We start from the raw sequence: 17,405 nt of genomic DNA on the forward strand, positions 1-17,405 counted from the left end.
GTTTGCAATTGACCTACTTTCGCTCGATGGCAAACGACGTCTTCGCTCGATGGCAAGTGACCTACTTTCGACAGATGGCAAGCGAAATAATTCTCTCGACTGCAAGTGACCTACTTTCACTCTATTTAAAATGACTTATTTCCGCTCGGTGGAAATTGACCTGTTTCCGCTGGATGGAAAGTGACCTAATTTCGCGAGATGGCAAGTGACCATTTTTCTCTCGATGGAAAGTGACCTACTTTCGCCAGATGGCAAGTGACCTACTTTCTCTTGATTGCAATTGACCTACTTTCGCTAGATGGCAAATGACATTTTGGCTGGATGGCAAGTGACCTAATTTCCGTCCATGGAAAGAACCTACTTTCCGTCTGTGGCAAGTGACCTACGTTCCGTCTATGGCAATTGACCTACTTTCCGTCTGTGGCAAGTGATCTACTTTCGCTTCAAGGCAAGTGACCTACTTTCGCTGGATGGCAAGTGACTATTTTCGGTGGATGGCAAGTGACCTAATTCCGCTATATGTAAAGTGACCTAATTTTTCTCAATGTCTAGTGACCTACATTCGCTGGATGGCAAGTGACCTACTTTAGCTGGATGGCAATATACTACTCTTCCTCGATGGCAAGTGACCTACCTTCGTCGGATGGCAAGTAACCTACTATCGCTGTAAGGTAATAGCCCTAATTTCCCTCGATGGCAAGTGACCTACTTTCGCTGGATGGCAAGTGACTTACTTACCGTCTATGGAAAGGACCTACATCCCGTCTCTGGCAAGTGACCTACTTTCAGTCTGTGGCAAGTGAACCATTTTCGCTTGATGGCAAGTGACCTACTTTTCCTCGATGGCAAGTGACCTACTTTTCCTGAATTTCAAGTGAGGATTTTCGCTGGATGTCCTATGACCTACTTTGGCTGGATGGCAAGAGACATACTTTAGCCCCATGACATGTGATCTAATACCGCTAGGTGGCAAATGACCTACTTTTTCTCAACGGCAAGTGATCTACATTCGCTGGATGGCAAGTGACCTACTTTCGCTGGATGGCAAGTGACCTAATTTCCCACGGTGGCAAGTAACCTACTTTTGACCGGATGGAAAGTGACCTACTATCGCTGGATGGGAAGGGACCTACTTTTCCTCGATGGCAAGTGACCTACTTTCGCTGGATGTTAATTGACTTACTTTCGTTCGAAGGGAAGTGACCTACTTTCGCTGGATGGCAAGTGAAGTAGTTTCGCCAGATGGCAAGTGACCTACTTTCGCTCGATGGCAAATGACACATTTTCGCTCGATGGCAAGTGTCCTATTTTCCCGGATGGCAAGGGACATATTTCCGCTGATTTGAAAGTGACCTAATTTACCTCGGTAACAAGTGACCTATTTTCCCTGGATGTCAAGTGACCTATTTTCGCTGGATGGCAAGTGACCTAATTTCGCTGGATATCAAGTGACCTACTTCTCATCGATGGCAAGTGACCTACTTTCTCTGGATGCCAAGTGACTGATTTTGATGGATGGTATATGACCTACTTTCCCTGGATGGAAAGAGACCTACTTTAACTCGATGTCAAGTGACCTACTCTCTCTAGATGGAAAGTGGCCTAATTTTCCTCGTTCGCAAGTGGCCTACTTTCGCTCGATGGTAAGTGACTTACTTTCCGTCTGTGGCAAGTGATCTACCCTCTGATAGATGGCAAGAGACATACTTTAGCTCGATATCAAGTGACCTAATTCCGCTAGGTGGTAAAACAACTACTTTTTCTCAATGGCAAGAGATCTACTTTCGCGGGATGGCAAGTGATCTACTTTCGCTCGATGGCAAGTGACCTATTTTCGCGCGATTGCAATTGACCTATTTTCGCTGGATGGACAGTGACCTACTTTCGCGAGATGGCAAATTACATATTTTCTCTCGATGTCAAGTGACCTACTTTCGCCAGATGGAAAGTGACCTACTTTCTCTCGATTGCAATTGACCTACTTACGCTCGATGGCAAATGACATTTCGCTCGATAGCAAGTGAGCTACTTTCCCTCGACGGCAAGTGACCTATTTCCTCCACATGGCAAGTGACCTAATTCTCTCGACTGCAAGTGACCTACTTTCGCTCGATGGAAAATGACTTATTTTCGCTCGATGGCATGTGGCCTATTTTCCTGGAAGGCAAGAGACATATTTCCGCTGGTTGGAAAGTGACCTACTTTACCTAGGTAGCAAGTGACCTACTTTCCCTCGATGGCAAATGACCTATTTTCGCTGGATGGCAAGTGACCTACTTTCACACGGTGGCAAGTATCCTACTTTCGCCGGATGGCAAGTGACCTACTTTCGTTGGATGGCAAGTGACCTACTTTAGCTGAATGGCAATTATACTATTGTTCCTCGATGGCAAGTAACCTATTTCGCTGGATGGAAAATCACCTAGTTACGCTGTATGGTAAGAGACCTAATTCCGCTCGAAGGTAAAATCAACTAATTTCGCTGGATGGCAAGTGACCTACTTTCCCTCGATCGCAAGTGACCTAATTTCAGTGGATGGCAATTGACGTACATTTGCTCGATAGCAAGTGACCTTTCACTCGATGGCAAGTGAACTACTTTCGCCAGATGGCAAGTGACCTATTTCTCTCGACTGCAAGTGACCTACTTTCACTCGATTAAAAATGACTTATTTTCGCTCGGTGGCAATTGACCTATTTCCGCTGGATGGAAAGTGACCTATTTTCTCTCCATGGAAAGTGACATACTTTCGCCAGATGGCAAGTGACCTACCTTCTCACGATTGAAATTGACCTACTTTCCTTCTATGGAAGTCACCCACATTCCGTCTGTTGCAAGTGGCCTACATTCCGTCTATGACAAGTGACCTACTTTCCGTCTGTGGCAAGTGACACTTTCGCTCAGGGGCAAGTGATTTACTTTCGGTGTTTGGGAAGTGACCTAATTTCGCGCGATGGCAAATGACATACTTTCTCTCGATGGGAAGTGACCTACTTTCGCTGGACGCCAAGTGACCTACTTTCCCTAAATGGGAAGTGACTACTTTCGCTGGATGGGAGAGACCTACTTTAGATCGATGGTAAGTGACCTATTTTCGCTAGATAGCAAGTGACCTACTTTACCTCGATGGCATGTGACCTACTTACGCTGGATGGCAAGTGATATACAATCGCTGGATAGTAGGTCATTTACATTCCCACGGTGGCAAGTGACCTACTTTCGCCTCGTGGCAAGTAACCTACTTTCGCTTGATGGCAAGTAACCTACTTTCGCTGGATGGCAAGTGGCCTACATTCCCTGGATAGCAAGTGGCCTACTTTCGCTCGATGGCAGAGTGACCTACTTTCCCTCGAATGTAAGTGACCTACGTTACCTCGATGGCAAGTGACCTACTTTCGCCCGATGGCAAGTGACCTATTTTCGCCTGATGGCAAGTGACCTCTTTTCGCTGGATGGTAAAGGACCTACTTCCGCTGAATGGAATGTGACCCACTTTCCTTCGGTGGCAAGTGACCTAATTTCCCTCGATGGCAAGTGACCCACTTTGGCTCGATAGGAGAAGACCTATTTTCGCTTGATGGCAAGTGACCTACTTTTCCTCGATGGCAAGTGACCCACTTTGGCTCGATAGGAGAAGACCTACTTTCGCTCGATGGCAAGTGACTACTTTCGCTGGATGGCAAGAGATCTAATTCAGCTCAATTGCAAGTGACCTACTTTCTCACGGCGGCAAGTGACCTATTTTCGCTGCATGGCAAGTAACCTACGTTCGCTGGATGGCAAAGCGGCCTACTTTCGCTCGATGGCAAGTGACCTAATTTTCCTCGATGTCAAGTGACCTACTTTCCCTCTATGGCAAGTTACTACTTTCGCTCAGAGGCAAGTGTGCTACTGTCGGTGGATTGCAAGTGACCTACATTCGCGCGATGGCTATTGACCTACATTCTCTCTATTGCAAGCGACCTACTTTCGCTGGATGCCAATTGACCCACTTTCGCTGGATGGCAAGTGACGACTTTCGCTGGATGGCATGTAACTACTTTCGCTGAATGGCAAGAGACCTACATTACCTCGATGGCAAGTGAACTACTTTTTCTGTATGGCAAGTGACCTACTTTCGTTGGATGATAAGTGACCTACTTTCCATCGATGGTAAGTGACCTCCTTTCGCTGGATGGCAAGTGACTACTTTCGCTGGATGGCAAGTGACTACTTTCTCTGGACGGCATGTGACCTACTTTCGCTGGATGGCAAGAGACCTACTTTAGCTGGATGGCAAGTGACCTACTTTCGCTAGGTGGCAAGTGACGTACTTTTACGCGATGGAATGTGACCTAATTTCGCTGGATGAGTAGTCAGCTACTTTTCGTGCATGGCAAGTGACTTAATTTCGCTGGATGGCAAGTGACCTAATTCCGCTGGGTGTCAAGTGACCTACTTTTACTGGATGGCGGTAGACTTACTTCAGCTCGATGGCAAGTGACCTACTTTCGCAGTATGGCAAGTGATATACTTTCGCTGGATAGTAGGTCACATACATTCCCACCGTGGCAAGTGACCTACTTTCGCTGGATGGCAAGTAACCTACTTTTGCTGGACGCGCAAGTGATCTACTTTCGCTGGATGGCAAGTGGCCTAGTTTCGCTCGATGGCAGAGTGACCTACTTTACCTAGAAGGTAAGTGACCTACGTTCCCTCGATGGCAAGTGACCTACTTTCGCTCAATGGCATGTGACCTACTTTCCCTCGACGGTAATTGACGTACTTTCCCTCGATGGCAAGTGACCTACTTTCCCTCGATGTCAAGTGACCTACTTCCGCTCGATGGAAAGTGACCTACTTTCTTCGGTGGCAAGTGACCAACTCTCCCTCGATGGCAAGTGACTACTTTCGCTCGATAGCAAGTGACCTACTTTCGCTGGATGGCAAGTGACCTACTTTTCCTCGATGGAAGTGACCTACTTTCGCTAGATGGCAAGTGACCTACTTTCGCTGGATGGTAAGTGACCTACTTTCCCACGGTGGCAATTGACCTACTTTCGTTAGTTGGCATGTGACCTACTTTCACTCGATGGCAAGAGACCTACTTTAACTCGATGGCAAGTAGACTACTTTTCCTCGATTACAAGTGAACTACTTTCGCTGGATGGCAAGTGACTATTTTCGCTGGATGGCATGTGACCTACTTTCGCTGTATGGCAAGAGATCTAATTTCGCTCAATGGCAAGTGACCTACTTTCGCTGGATGGCAAGTGACCTACTTTCCCTCGATGGCAAGTGACCTAATTTCGCAGGATGGCATGTGACCTACTTTTGCTCGATGGCAAGTGACGTACTTTCGCTCGATTGAAAGTGACCTACTTTCGCTGGATGGCAAGTGACCTACTTTCGGCAGATGGCAAGTGACCTACTTTCTCTCGATGGCAAGTGACGTACTTTAGCTCGATGGCAAATGACATACTTTCGCTCGATGGCAAGTTACCTATTTTCGCTGGATGGCAAGGGACCTGCTTCCGCTGGATGGAATTTGACCTACTTTCCCTCGCTGGCAAGTGACCTACTTTTCCTCGGTGCCAAGAGACCTACTTTCGCTCGATAGCAAGTGACCTACTTTCTCCGGATGGCAAGTGACCTACTTTTACTCGATGGCAAGTGACCTACTTTCGCTGGATGGCAAGTGACTACTTTCGCAGGATGGCATGTGACCTACTTTCGCTGAATGGCAAGAGAACTACTTTAGCTCGATGGCATGTGACCTACTTTCGCAGGATGGCAAGTAACCTACTTTCGCTGGATGGCAAGTAATCTACTTTCGCTGGATGGCAAGTTACCTACTTTCGCGCGATGGCAACATTTGAAACAAAACTATAGTGATGAAAATGAAATTGATAATATTAATCTCCAACGGGAGATCCTGAACTGCACAATTCCTATTGAGGAGATTGCTAATATTGATACGGATGAACTTGAAGCTGCAGAAGACATTATCCTTTGAAACACTGCTGTCGAACCCACAGCTTCTGTAGACAATTGTATTCCTGATGTTAGTAGTCTAAGAGAAGACACTTCACATCATTCATCAGGCGCAAATAGAGTGGACTGAGAAAACAGAGAGTAGTTTCAGAGGACAGATATTGAACTGTTAGGACAGAGATTGGACTGAGAGCACATAGAGTGGACTGAGAAGACAGAGAGTGGACTGTGAGGTCATAGAGTGGACTGAGAGGACAGAGACTCAACTGAAAGAACGGAGAGTGGAGTGACGGGACACAGATTGGTCTGAGAGAACATACAGCGGACAGAGACTGGACAGAGATTGGACTGAGAGCACACGGAGTAGACTAAGAAAACAAAGAGTGGACTGAGAGGACAGAGATTGGACTGAGAGCAGATTGAGTAGACTGAGAAGACAGAGAATGGACTGAGAGGACAGAGACTGTAGCCTACTGGTAAGGCAGGGAGTGTAGTGAGAGAAGAGAGCACATAGAGTGGACTGAGAAAATAGGGAGTAGACTGAGAGAACAGAGACTGGATTGGTATGACAGAGAATGCAGTGACAGGACAGAAATTGGACTGAGAGCACACTGAGTGGATTGAGAAGGCAGAGAGTGAACTGAGAGGATAGAGAGTGAACTAAGAGGACAGAGAGTGTACTGGTAGGACAGAGAGTGTAGTGACAGAACAGGGGTGGACTGAGAGCACACAGAGTGGACTGAGGAGACAGAGAGTGGATTGTGAAAACGTAGAGTAGACTGAGAGGACAGAGAGTGGACGGAGAGGACAGAGACTGGACTGGTAGAACCGAGAGTTTCAGTGAGAGAACAGAGAATGAACTGATAGCACATAGAGTGGACTGAGAAAACAGAGATTGGACTGAGAGGACAGGGACTGGACTGGTAGAGCAGAGAATGTAGTAACACGACAGAGATTAGACTGAGAGTACATAGAGTGGATTGGGAAGACAGGGAGTGTACTGAGCGTACATAGAGTGGATTGAGAGGACAGAGAGTGGATTGAGAGGACAGAGACTGGACTGGTAGGACAGCTAAATGACAGCTGTGAGCAATAGGGGTGAAGATAAATGCAAATAAGACGAGTAAAGTCATAGGAAGGAAAATATAGAAGATAAACTTGCGAATTCTAAATGAGGCAGTAGAGCAAGTGGACAGCTACAAATACTTAGGGTGTTCTATAAGCAGCAACATGAGCTGCTGCCAGGAAGTCAAAAGGAGGACAGCAATGGCCAAGGAAGCTTTTAATAGAAAAAGGAGCATCTTCTACGTACCTCTGGAAAAAGAACTAAGGAAGAGACTAGTGAAGTGCTTTGTATGGAGTGTGGCATTGTATGGTGAAGGAACATGGACATTACGACGCAATGAAGAGAAGCGAATAGAAGCATTTGAAATGTGAATATGGCGAAGAATGGAACGTGTGAAGTGGACAGGCAGAATAAGAAATGAAGTTGGGTTGGAAAGAGTTGGTGAAGAAAGAGTGATGCTGAAACTGATCAGAAAGAGGAAAAGGAATTGGTTGGGTCACTGGCTGAGACGAAACTGCCTACTGGAGGATGCGCTAGAAGGATGGTGAATGGGAGAAGATTTCGGGGTAGAAAATGATATCAGATGATATTTGACATTAAGATATATGGATAATATGACGAAACAAAGAGGATTTTCAGAAAATAGGAAAGATTGGAGAAAGCTGGGTTTGCAGTGAAATACCTGTCTTTGGGCAACACACTAAATGAATATATATATATATATATATATATATATATATATATATATATATATATATATATATATATATATATATATATATATATATATATATAGTAGTCCACACCTGTGGCCGCGAAACCAGATGGCCCTGGTTCGATTCCCGGCCGGGGAAAGTTACTTGGTCAAAGTTTTTTCTGGGGTTTTCCCTCAACCCAATATGAGCAAATGCTGGGTAACTTTCGGTGCTGGACCCCGGACTCATTTCACCGGAATTATCACCTCCATATCATTCAGAAGCTAAATAACCTAAGATGTTGATAAAGCGTCGTAAAATAACCTAAAAGTTCTAGTATTTTGAGAGGAGGTAGTAAGAAATAAATATCCTAGCAACATGGGTCCTAAAATTAATTTCTTCTGAGAAATGAGCAAATGTTTACCATGACTGTAAGAACAGAATATCTTCCACTGTGAGCTCTTTGGCAAGAAACAAATGAGGACACAGAACGTAGCCGTTTGTCATTATGTATTACACAGCATCCTTTATTTGTGTTTGTACCAAGAGGACGCTTAAACAGATGATAGACCTACTATATTAGAGTTCGTTATCGTAATATTGTACTTAAACTTATTCCACACTGCAGTAATTATTGTTGTACCAGTCGGATAAGTTAGCATCGTATTTGTTGAATCAGACCATGTTTTGTTGTTAAGTAACATGGGTCCTGAAATTAATATCTTCTGAGAAAATACCAAAATGTTTACCATTACTGTAAGAGCAGTATATCCCCTACCGTGAGCTCTTCGGCAAGAAACAAACCATGCTCCTATTCAAAACATACGAAACTAACTTACTTGACTGGTACAGGAATATTACTGCAGTAGTAAAGTTATGTAATATAGTTATAATTTCATGACAATTAAAAACGAATGACTAGCTTGTGCTAATACACGAGTCATTCCACATAAACTAGAACACATCTGAAGTAAATTCTACTTTCATGCCTTAGAATTTATTCAATTTTTTTATGTTTTATTAGCAAAAGGAACAAACATAGATGTTTTCTTCTATCTCTTCTTTCATTCTTGTCGAAAATGTAGGCTAAGCATCAAAATCTTTGAAAGAATTTTTAATTGCTTGTAACCCAACTCATACCATTGGTAAAAATATATCATTTCAGTGCAATTTATCGCACAAAATAAATATTTTATCCGCTTGAACTTCAAATGAAGTCAGTGGAAAAAAAAACCTCTTTTAATGCGAAATTTATTTTTTTTTAATAAATACAAACATACAATCACCATGTGTTAGAATTATATCACTATTCCTTTCATTCTATTGTCAGTATTTTTTTCGACATAATGAATTGTTTTGCGGTTGCTATATTTTCCAGTTCCATATTTGGACGGGCTAGTTCAAAAGGGAAACAACTCAGAATTAAAAGTTTTGAGAAACCTGAATTTAAAAGTTTCATGTTGCTGTGAAAAATCCAAGGATCACTGAAATTACTCAATTCTGTTAACGATGTGTTATATTTACTAAAAGTTTCAAATTAGAGTATGTTAATTGATTTCTTCAAACCAACATGAAGATTTAAAATGCAGTTTCTCAAAATTTTAAATTTTGAGTTGTTTCCCTTTTGAACTGGGCCATTGATACCTTTATTTATATTTACTTATACAGTTAGTCTTGAGAGGCAAATAATTAAGAAACGGTTTGTTTACATCTCTTCTAAATGTTTTGAGAAATTCGAAATCTTCTCTTTTTAAGTATAAGCTATGGAAAAACCATGTCCAACGAATGAATCGGTATACACTTCCAAAACCATGCTTCAATACCGTCCCCAAGGGAAGAGGTCTTTAGGCTGTCCAAAAAAAAAAAAAAAAAAAAAAAAAAAAAAAGGTGGATCGAGAATGACTTGGGCATTATACTTGTTTGGATGATGATGTATAAGCTGTATGTTGCAGTCACTATTTTAAACTAAGTAATTATAAGTTTGTGCTTCATATTACTCAGACATAATAAATAATGTGTTTATAAAACACTTCAATGTCATCTTAAATGCGATTTAGAATTGTATATTCAATATTTATCTACAAAATACTTCGCAGTTACATTTTTTAAACCAATTTCTATATAACATAAATTTCAGAACAATCCGAGAGAGAATAATTTCTATTCGTATCTTTCAAGATGTTAACATGAATTCCATATCGTTCTTTATATCTAATTTCCATATAATATCTCTAGTTCTGGAGTTGCGTCTTCAAATTGACTAATTGCGTGTGTTTCGTAAATAAGTTGATGTTCAAGGCAGAATAAATAATAAGTCGATACTTTTTTTTTGTTTGTTTATTCTCAAACTTCACCAGCAAGTCTGTGTGCTTCCTCACACGCTGTTATATTTGCAGTCCTTAATGAAATCATCGAGATTAAGTCCGTAGGTCTTCAATCCCTTTTCGGCAGCAGTTATCGCAACAGATGAAGGAATCTTTTCTCGGAGAGCCAGCCAGGTCACTGTAATGAATAGAATTAATCACGTTGATGTCAATAATAGGCTACGGCCACACTAGAGGAGGCTTGCTTATTGCCTGATGGTTGGGTAGTGACATGCATGGTGGTCAAACTGTCATGCTAGGCGCCTGGTGGCCAATCATTTCTAGCTTGTTCGTTCAACAAATATGTCCCTTTCAGAATTAACTAGAAAACTACTTTTTATGGAAAATATTTCTTTGAAAAATTACAATATGATTTTCTGTATTGATCGTCATTGTGGGTGCATGATGTTAACCTTTCGACAATATTGCACGGGGAGTTAAATTTCTGTTTGTTTAATTTGTGTGCTGAATTTTTTCACAATTTTTTCCGTATAGGAGATTTTTGTGCAAGTCACAGGATGGATTGCGAAGAGTCACTCTTTGAAAACACCTGCTATCATTGGTTCAACCACATTATTGTCCGTAAACATTACAAACACACAACAATAATTAAGCTATGACATGAAAAATTTTGTTAGATGCCTGGTAGCTACCCAAGGAAAACAGTTGGGTTCATTCGCTTGGATAGTTGTCAGGCAAAATGCCATATTGCAGACCGCGTGGTGCGGCCAGTCCCGATTGTTAGTGTAATTGGATTGCTCATCTAGGTGACTATCCAACCATTAGGCGAATAGCCAGCCTCCTTCGGTATGGCCGTAAGTCAAAATAGCAAAATGTGTGGCATTTAACATACAAAGCGTGTACGAGGCATTGGCTCCATCATTACAATACAATACATTCATGCCATACGCCGACAAAAATTCTTGTTTGATTAATATGATATATAATATTATTCAGTTTATATTTAATCTGGGATAACGGTTAAACTCTTGTGTCTATCAGACTGTTGAGTTTGTGTACGCAATTCAATACTGATATTTACAGTCGACTGCAGTATATACAGAATTGAACAAAAAATACTCTTCTGCAGTAGGCCTGCTGTCCCAATAGGGTTGCCAGATCTCAGATGCTGTCCGGAGTGCCCGGTTTTATCAATCCATTTCCGGCCAACAGGAAACCTTTGCCTGGGGAAATTGCGTTTGAATGTTAATAATTAGCAACGTTGTATGAAAATTCACTGTCCATCAAATAACTTTAAAAGTGAGCATCTGTGTCAGGCTTACAATGATACAAGCATATAACAAATCACGAAGATGAAGTATTTAGGAATAATCCTCGATGACAAATTTAAATTCAGTGAACATGTAAACTACGCACTTGAAAGATGTGCAAAATTAATCCATACTTTATCCAGATCGGCCAAAATAACTTGGGGATTGCAACATAAAGCTCTCAAGACGATATATAAGGGAGCCATACTACCTCTCTTGCTATACGGAGCACCAGTATGGGCTGAAACAATGAAGTTTGTTTCTAATAAAACGAAATATACTAGAGTCCAAAGATTCATCAATGTAAGGATATCAAAAGCCTTTCGCACAACATCTACTGAAGCATTGAGTATGCTGTCAGGAATAACTCCCATTACCATAAAAATTGAGGAGTCGCTTAAATTGTAATACAACATAATGAAAGGAAGAGAAAACCAAACATATACCATAGACCGAGAAGTGGAACTCAGAAACTGGCCTCACCCAGCAGACGCTGTCAAGATCAACGAGGGATCAGAAGATAAGGACTACACACTTAAATATTCACAGATGGGAGTAAGAGTGAGTATGGATTTGGAGCAGGTATCGCCATCTTCGTTGGAAATGAACTCACCAGCCAATTGAAATTCAAGCCACATTATAGATGTTCCAACAATCAAGCCGAGCAGGTAGCAATCATTAGAGCACTGGAAGCAATAGCAACAATTGACATCACGGACAACAGACCACGCATAGCAGCAATTCTCACAGACAGCAGAATAACAATAGACTCCTTAAAGAACAATCACAACCACAAATATCTTATAGAAGAAATCAGGAAGAAAATCTTAATTTTGGAGAAGGTAAACTGAACAATAGAATTCTTCTGGATCAAGGCCATGTGAGAACATACGGTAATGAACTTGCGGATCGACTAGCGAAGGCAGCGGCACAAAACAAGGATGTAGCAGTATGCTTTGACAAAATTCCAAAAAGTATAGTTCAAACTGAAATAGAAGAAGAAAAACTAAAACGGCAAAAGGAATGGGACGAGACCACAAAGGCAGTGATAACAAAATCCTACTTCCCTAATGTAAAAGAGAGGCTTAAGATGGAATTAAATATTACTGCCATCTTCACGTCAATGGTGACAGGACAAGGAATGATTCAAGTTACTGGAGAGTGCAACATGTCCGTGTAATATTGGAAGTCAGACTGTAGATCACTTGCTATATGATTGCAGAATATTAAGGAAACAAAGGGAAATTCTAAGAAACAGCATTTCGAAGACAGCAAAGTGGCCACCTACCAAATGTCAGCTTATAAAATTACATCTTCAACCATTCATCACTTTCATCAATTCAATAGACTTTGAACAATTGTAGAAATGCATTTATTGTTAGGTTATACATACTTATCATTCAACTTTTTATAAAATGTAAATATTTATACTTCGCCTTAACCATTTGTCTTTTTTTTTAATACTCACAATTGTAATATATTCATAATATGCATATATGCCTTTTTTTTTCTTTTTTTTTAGGTTTACCCATGTATATGTATTGTAATAACTCTGTATTTTGCTTAGGTATGATCATTACAAATAGGCAAAGTACACTAAATTGGGCGTATTCACCAATTCAATTCAAAATGTATATTTATCGTAGGAAAGGGAAAATCCTAAAAACTTGTTGTATTACTCTGTAATGTAGCATGTTGTTCAATAAAATTAAAAAAAAAAAAAGCATATAATTTTAAACGTGAGCATTTGTGGTAGTGTAGAAGTTTCAGAGCGCTTCTCTTTTCGCCAATTAGACTCTAGTCTCTCACATTATGCCAACAATCACCTATAATGAAAAATGACGTAAATAGAAAATTAAAACAGTTAATTTTGATATGATGATAATATATTTAAAAAATACGACTTCAATCAACCATTTTCAATTAACTTTTGTCGTTAATAAAGTTTTGTAGCAGTATTTTAATGCAACCTGAATGCGTAACAATAGAACAATTTCCAATTTAAAATTCAATATTCACTTCCTTTTGATCCTTCACAAGACAATCAGTCAGTGCAGTGCAGTCTGTTATGCGAAGTGTGGGAATTTGTGTGAGGTTTTTTTTTTTTTTTTTTTTTTTTTTTTTTTTTTTTTTTTTTTTTTTTTTTTTAAGTATTGTGTTGTGTTGAATATGAATCCAGCAAAGAAATATACATTAGTTCTTTTGGTGATGAATGGTTGGCAAATGGTAAGTACAAGGACTGGCTAGAAAAAAGAGAGAATGAACTTTCGTGCAATGTTTCATTTACAGTAAAGTATGATGGCGTTAAAGCTGATAATAAGCATTTGGAATCAGAGAGGCACAAAGAACACTACAGAGTACAAAGTAGGAATGATTCTATTCTCAAATTTATATCCCCACAATATTCAGTTGAACATGATAAAGTTACAGCAGGGTAAATCCACGGTAACGGACGGGACAATTAAACAAGTTGTTCAGTGTAAAGTATATATATATATATATATATATATATATATATACACTGTATTTCGTACGGAAATTATTTAATATACAAAATAAAAGTCAGAATGCCTGCATCAGGTAATAAGCTGATATTATTTCTGTGAAAAAGCAAATTATAAAATATTTGGTAACACTTACATCTGTTTATAGAAAGGTAACAGACGGGACATAAAAATGACACAGTAAATACAATGAACACAAACTCCATACAATCTCTGTCCTGCTATGAAATACAAAAATACCACAATATTACCAAATATTGGGAGTGTACACAGCTATTCATGGGTGCATTCAAACTTTGTGCAATATGAATTGTGTATTGATAGAAGCTGTCCAAGGATGGTTAACATACGGGACATACAGGTAACGGACGGGATATTTTATGAATGTTTCTTGTAATGAATGGAAAGAACAACTGAATAAAACAGTGAACTATTATGAAAAAGTTTTAAACAATTAACAGACATTATATCTGCACATATTACTTTAGCATATCTATTATAACAACAAAATAATACAATTGAATATGTCTATAATTTCGTATATTGTACAACGAAATCATTTAACTTTGTAATATCAAAACTGTAAGAGCAGCTGGCTACGGACTGGAAGTTCCGGGGTTCGATCCCAGGTGGTGACAGGATTTTTTCTCGTTGCCAAACTTTCAGAACGGCCCCGAGGTTCACTCAGCCTCCTATAAAATTGAGTACCAGGTCTTTCCCGGGGGTAAAAGGCGGTCAGAGCGTGGTGCTGACCACACCACCTCATTCTAGTGCCGAGGTCATGGAAAGCACGGGGCTCTACCTTCATGCCCCCCAAATGCCTTCATGGTATGTTACGGAGATACCTTTACCTTTACCTTTTATATCAAAACTGTTGATTGATGCAAGTACAAATAAAAGAAAGAGTAAAAAAATCAGATTGAAGATACCGTAAATGGATTTAGTAGGTCTATTTTTGTTTTGTACTTGAAGATTTGTTTTTTTTTTTAATGTAAATTCATGGTCATCAGAGCTGTAAGAGTAATATTTCCATTTGATTTTGTATAGAGGTATTCCAATTATGTAATGCATTTTTTTTTGTGTGTTTCTGGAAGGGACGCTGTGTTATTCCAATGCATGTCCAACATATCCTCATGATGTTTCACTGTTTCGTCTGTAATCAAAATTACCTTCATCGAAGAAGTTACAGCACATTCGACAAATGATTATGCATCTTGAACTGTGTATTTTCCTACTTTCACTCGAGTCCAAATAAGCCTTTTAATAGTTGCCCCTACACCATCTACAACTGCTTTCCCATGGCTCGTGGAGAAAAAATGCCAGAAAAGTTGTATCCCATAACATTCTTTTACAAATGATATGTTGATGAAATTAAATCTCTGCTTGAATTAAAAAGCAGCCCCATCAGAATACCGGTATACGTGTAGGTATTTAATAATTTGGTCTAAGAAAGCAAAGACATGCATCACATTGTTGGAAATCTAGGTATAATTACAAGATTCATTGCCAAATTATGTCACTGCTGTGAAAACTGTAATTTGCTTCTTATTTCAATGGGCAGCCTGTATGTCATTTTGAAACATAGCGGAACAGTTCTCCGAAAATTCCACTGGTAGCACACCTCAATCTTCAGATGAAATTTGTCATACTTCATTAAAAAATTAACTTTGTTGGTTTGTGATGAAGCAATGTGTCAGAAGGGTTGGTAACCGCTTTTTCAGTTCTTGCATATCTTCTGCAATTTGACTGTTGATTTCAATTTCTTATACTCTTCCATTTGCATGTGCCCATTTTATATGTAATCTGTTTGTTTAAATCTTTCTCCTTAATTTCTAATCATTTGTCCAAGTTGTCATAGTCTCCATATTTGTTAGTAATATTTGAACATATATACACTTTTCATTTGCTACATCAGAAACTACTGATTCCATGTAAGCTCGAACAGTATTCAGTGTAGAAAGACAAAGTTTCTGACTAAGATATTCGACATTACAGTGATACATATACAGATATTGTGTGGGGTTAAGTCTATCGGAAGAACGTATTTGGGACAAAGGGATGCAAATTTTGAAAGTCCTACTGGTACTATGTTTGTGCCTTTTCCTACAGCAAATAGATTATAAGCTTCATTAATGGTCATCACAAGATGTCGTTTCTGCATTGTTACCTTCCCAATATCTGTGTAAATTGTTAAACAGTCTTTCCTCCCAGAAGCCACTCTGTTGGTATCTTCCTTGCAATAGAAATTAATTGCAACATCTTCGACATCTGTCACAGGGTTTCCTATTGCAGGTATGTTGCTTTCCTTCATTCGTAATTCACAGGTTCTCACTAATACATCCAAAACCTCACAACGTCTTCTTGGACTTTGGGGAAGATTACGGAGAGCACGATAGATAGTTTTAGCCCTAGTGTTAGGAACAGAATACCTTGAACAAGTTGGTTCTTCACTGGACACGAGGTTGTATTTACTGAAACTCAGGCTATTCAGTTTTTGCCGGTAGACACGTTTCCTTCACGATCTCATTTTCTTTGCTTTTTAATATCCCTCGGTGTCATAGTTTTTTCCCTCAGAGCCCGTGCATGTTTCTTCCTTATTGCGTCCTTAATTTGAGCATCTTCATAATTCCCCGACTGTTTCAGGCACTCTCTATACCACTTCATTTTCTCGGCTGGAAACATCTTTGCCATGTTGTTAAAGTACTATTAACCTGCAATATACACTTTAACTATATGGATGACTATGATGATGATTATAATAATAATGCCGATGATAATAGTACATTTTTTATAGTCTTCATCTTAACATTATGTAAATTATACCTCTTTCTGAGGAAACCAGTCTCGGATGTGACAGACCAGCACGCACAACTACTAAGTGTCTACTCACGGCTGTACGCTTTTCGGCAGAGTCCCACGAAGGCGTAATTGACGTAGTCTGTGGAGAACACGTGGTATGACGGGGTGCGGTACTTGGAGATGGTGGCGCTGAGCACATTGTCGGATACCTGCACAACGCCCGTGGCATTGTTGCGCTCACCAGTCCTGCAAAATAAAAACAAACTATCTTACCAGGACAGCACGTCTGAATTCGTGACTAGGGTAGCTGAAAGTATAAACCATATTGTGCACAAGCGAAATTTTTATTCCTGCGGTCATTGTGCACTATGTACATGTGAACTTTTATATTTGCGGTCTCTGCAGTAATTAAAAACAACTACTCTTTAAACTTTACAAAAATATTACTGAAAGAATGCATTAACACAATATTTCTAGGCTTATGAGTAGCAACGTAATACCATAATAATGTCAATATATTGATATTACGCCAGGGGTTTGAAAATTACTTACTCAGAAGTATAAAATTCCTTAGAATATTGAAACTATTTTGAAGTCATTGATCATTAAAATTGACAGGCGAACTAGATATTCGTCTTAGAAGATATGAGGAAGACAGGTGAGAAGAAATTTGACATGGAAAAACTTAAGTAGGAAAAAAGATAATATTCTAGAGAATTTTCTAGAGAAAATC

At 39.9% G+C, this 17,405-nt stretch overlaps 1 protein-coding gene across 2 annotated transcripts in view; it reads right to left on the minus strand.

Annotated features, from left to right (window-relative positions):
• Nucleotides 1-9,772: 9,772 nt before the first annotated feature.
• The window catches only part of LOC138710269 (zinc finger protein 235-like), a 95,785-nt gene continuing 88,152 nt past the window's right edge, over nt 9,773-17,405 (minus strand). For both annotated transcript variants that reach the window (XM_069841005.1, XM_069841004.1), the window contains exons 7-8: nt 16,764-16,918; nt 9,773-10,237 (exon numbers count right to left, since the gene is read on the minus strand). In XM_069841005.1, the coding sequence (XP_069697106.1) occupies nt 10,110-10,237; nt 16,764-16,918 (283 nt within the window). In that variant the 3' untranslated portion in view covers nt 9,773-10,109. The remainder of the gene's footprint in view (nt 10,238-16,763; nt 16,919-17,405) is intronic.

Source organism: Periplaneta americana, chromosome 12 (assembly GCF_040183065.1).
Source record: "Periplaneta americana isolate PAMFEO1 chromosome 12, P.americana_PAMFEO1_priV1, whole genome shotgun sequence".
In the NCBI taxonomy this organism is placed as follows: Eukaryota; Metazoa; Arthropoda; class Insecta; order Blattodea; family Blattidae; genus Periplaneta; species Periplaneta americana.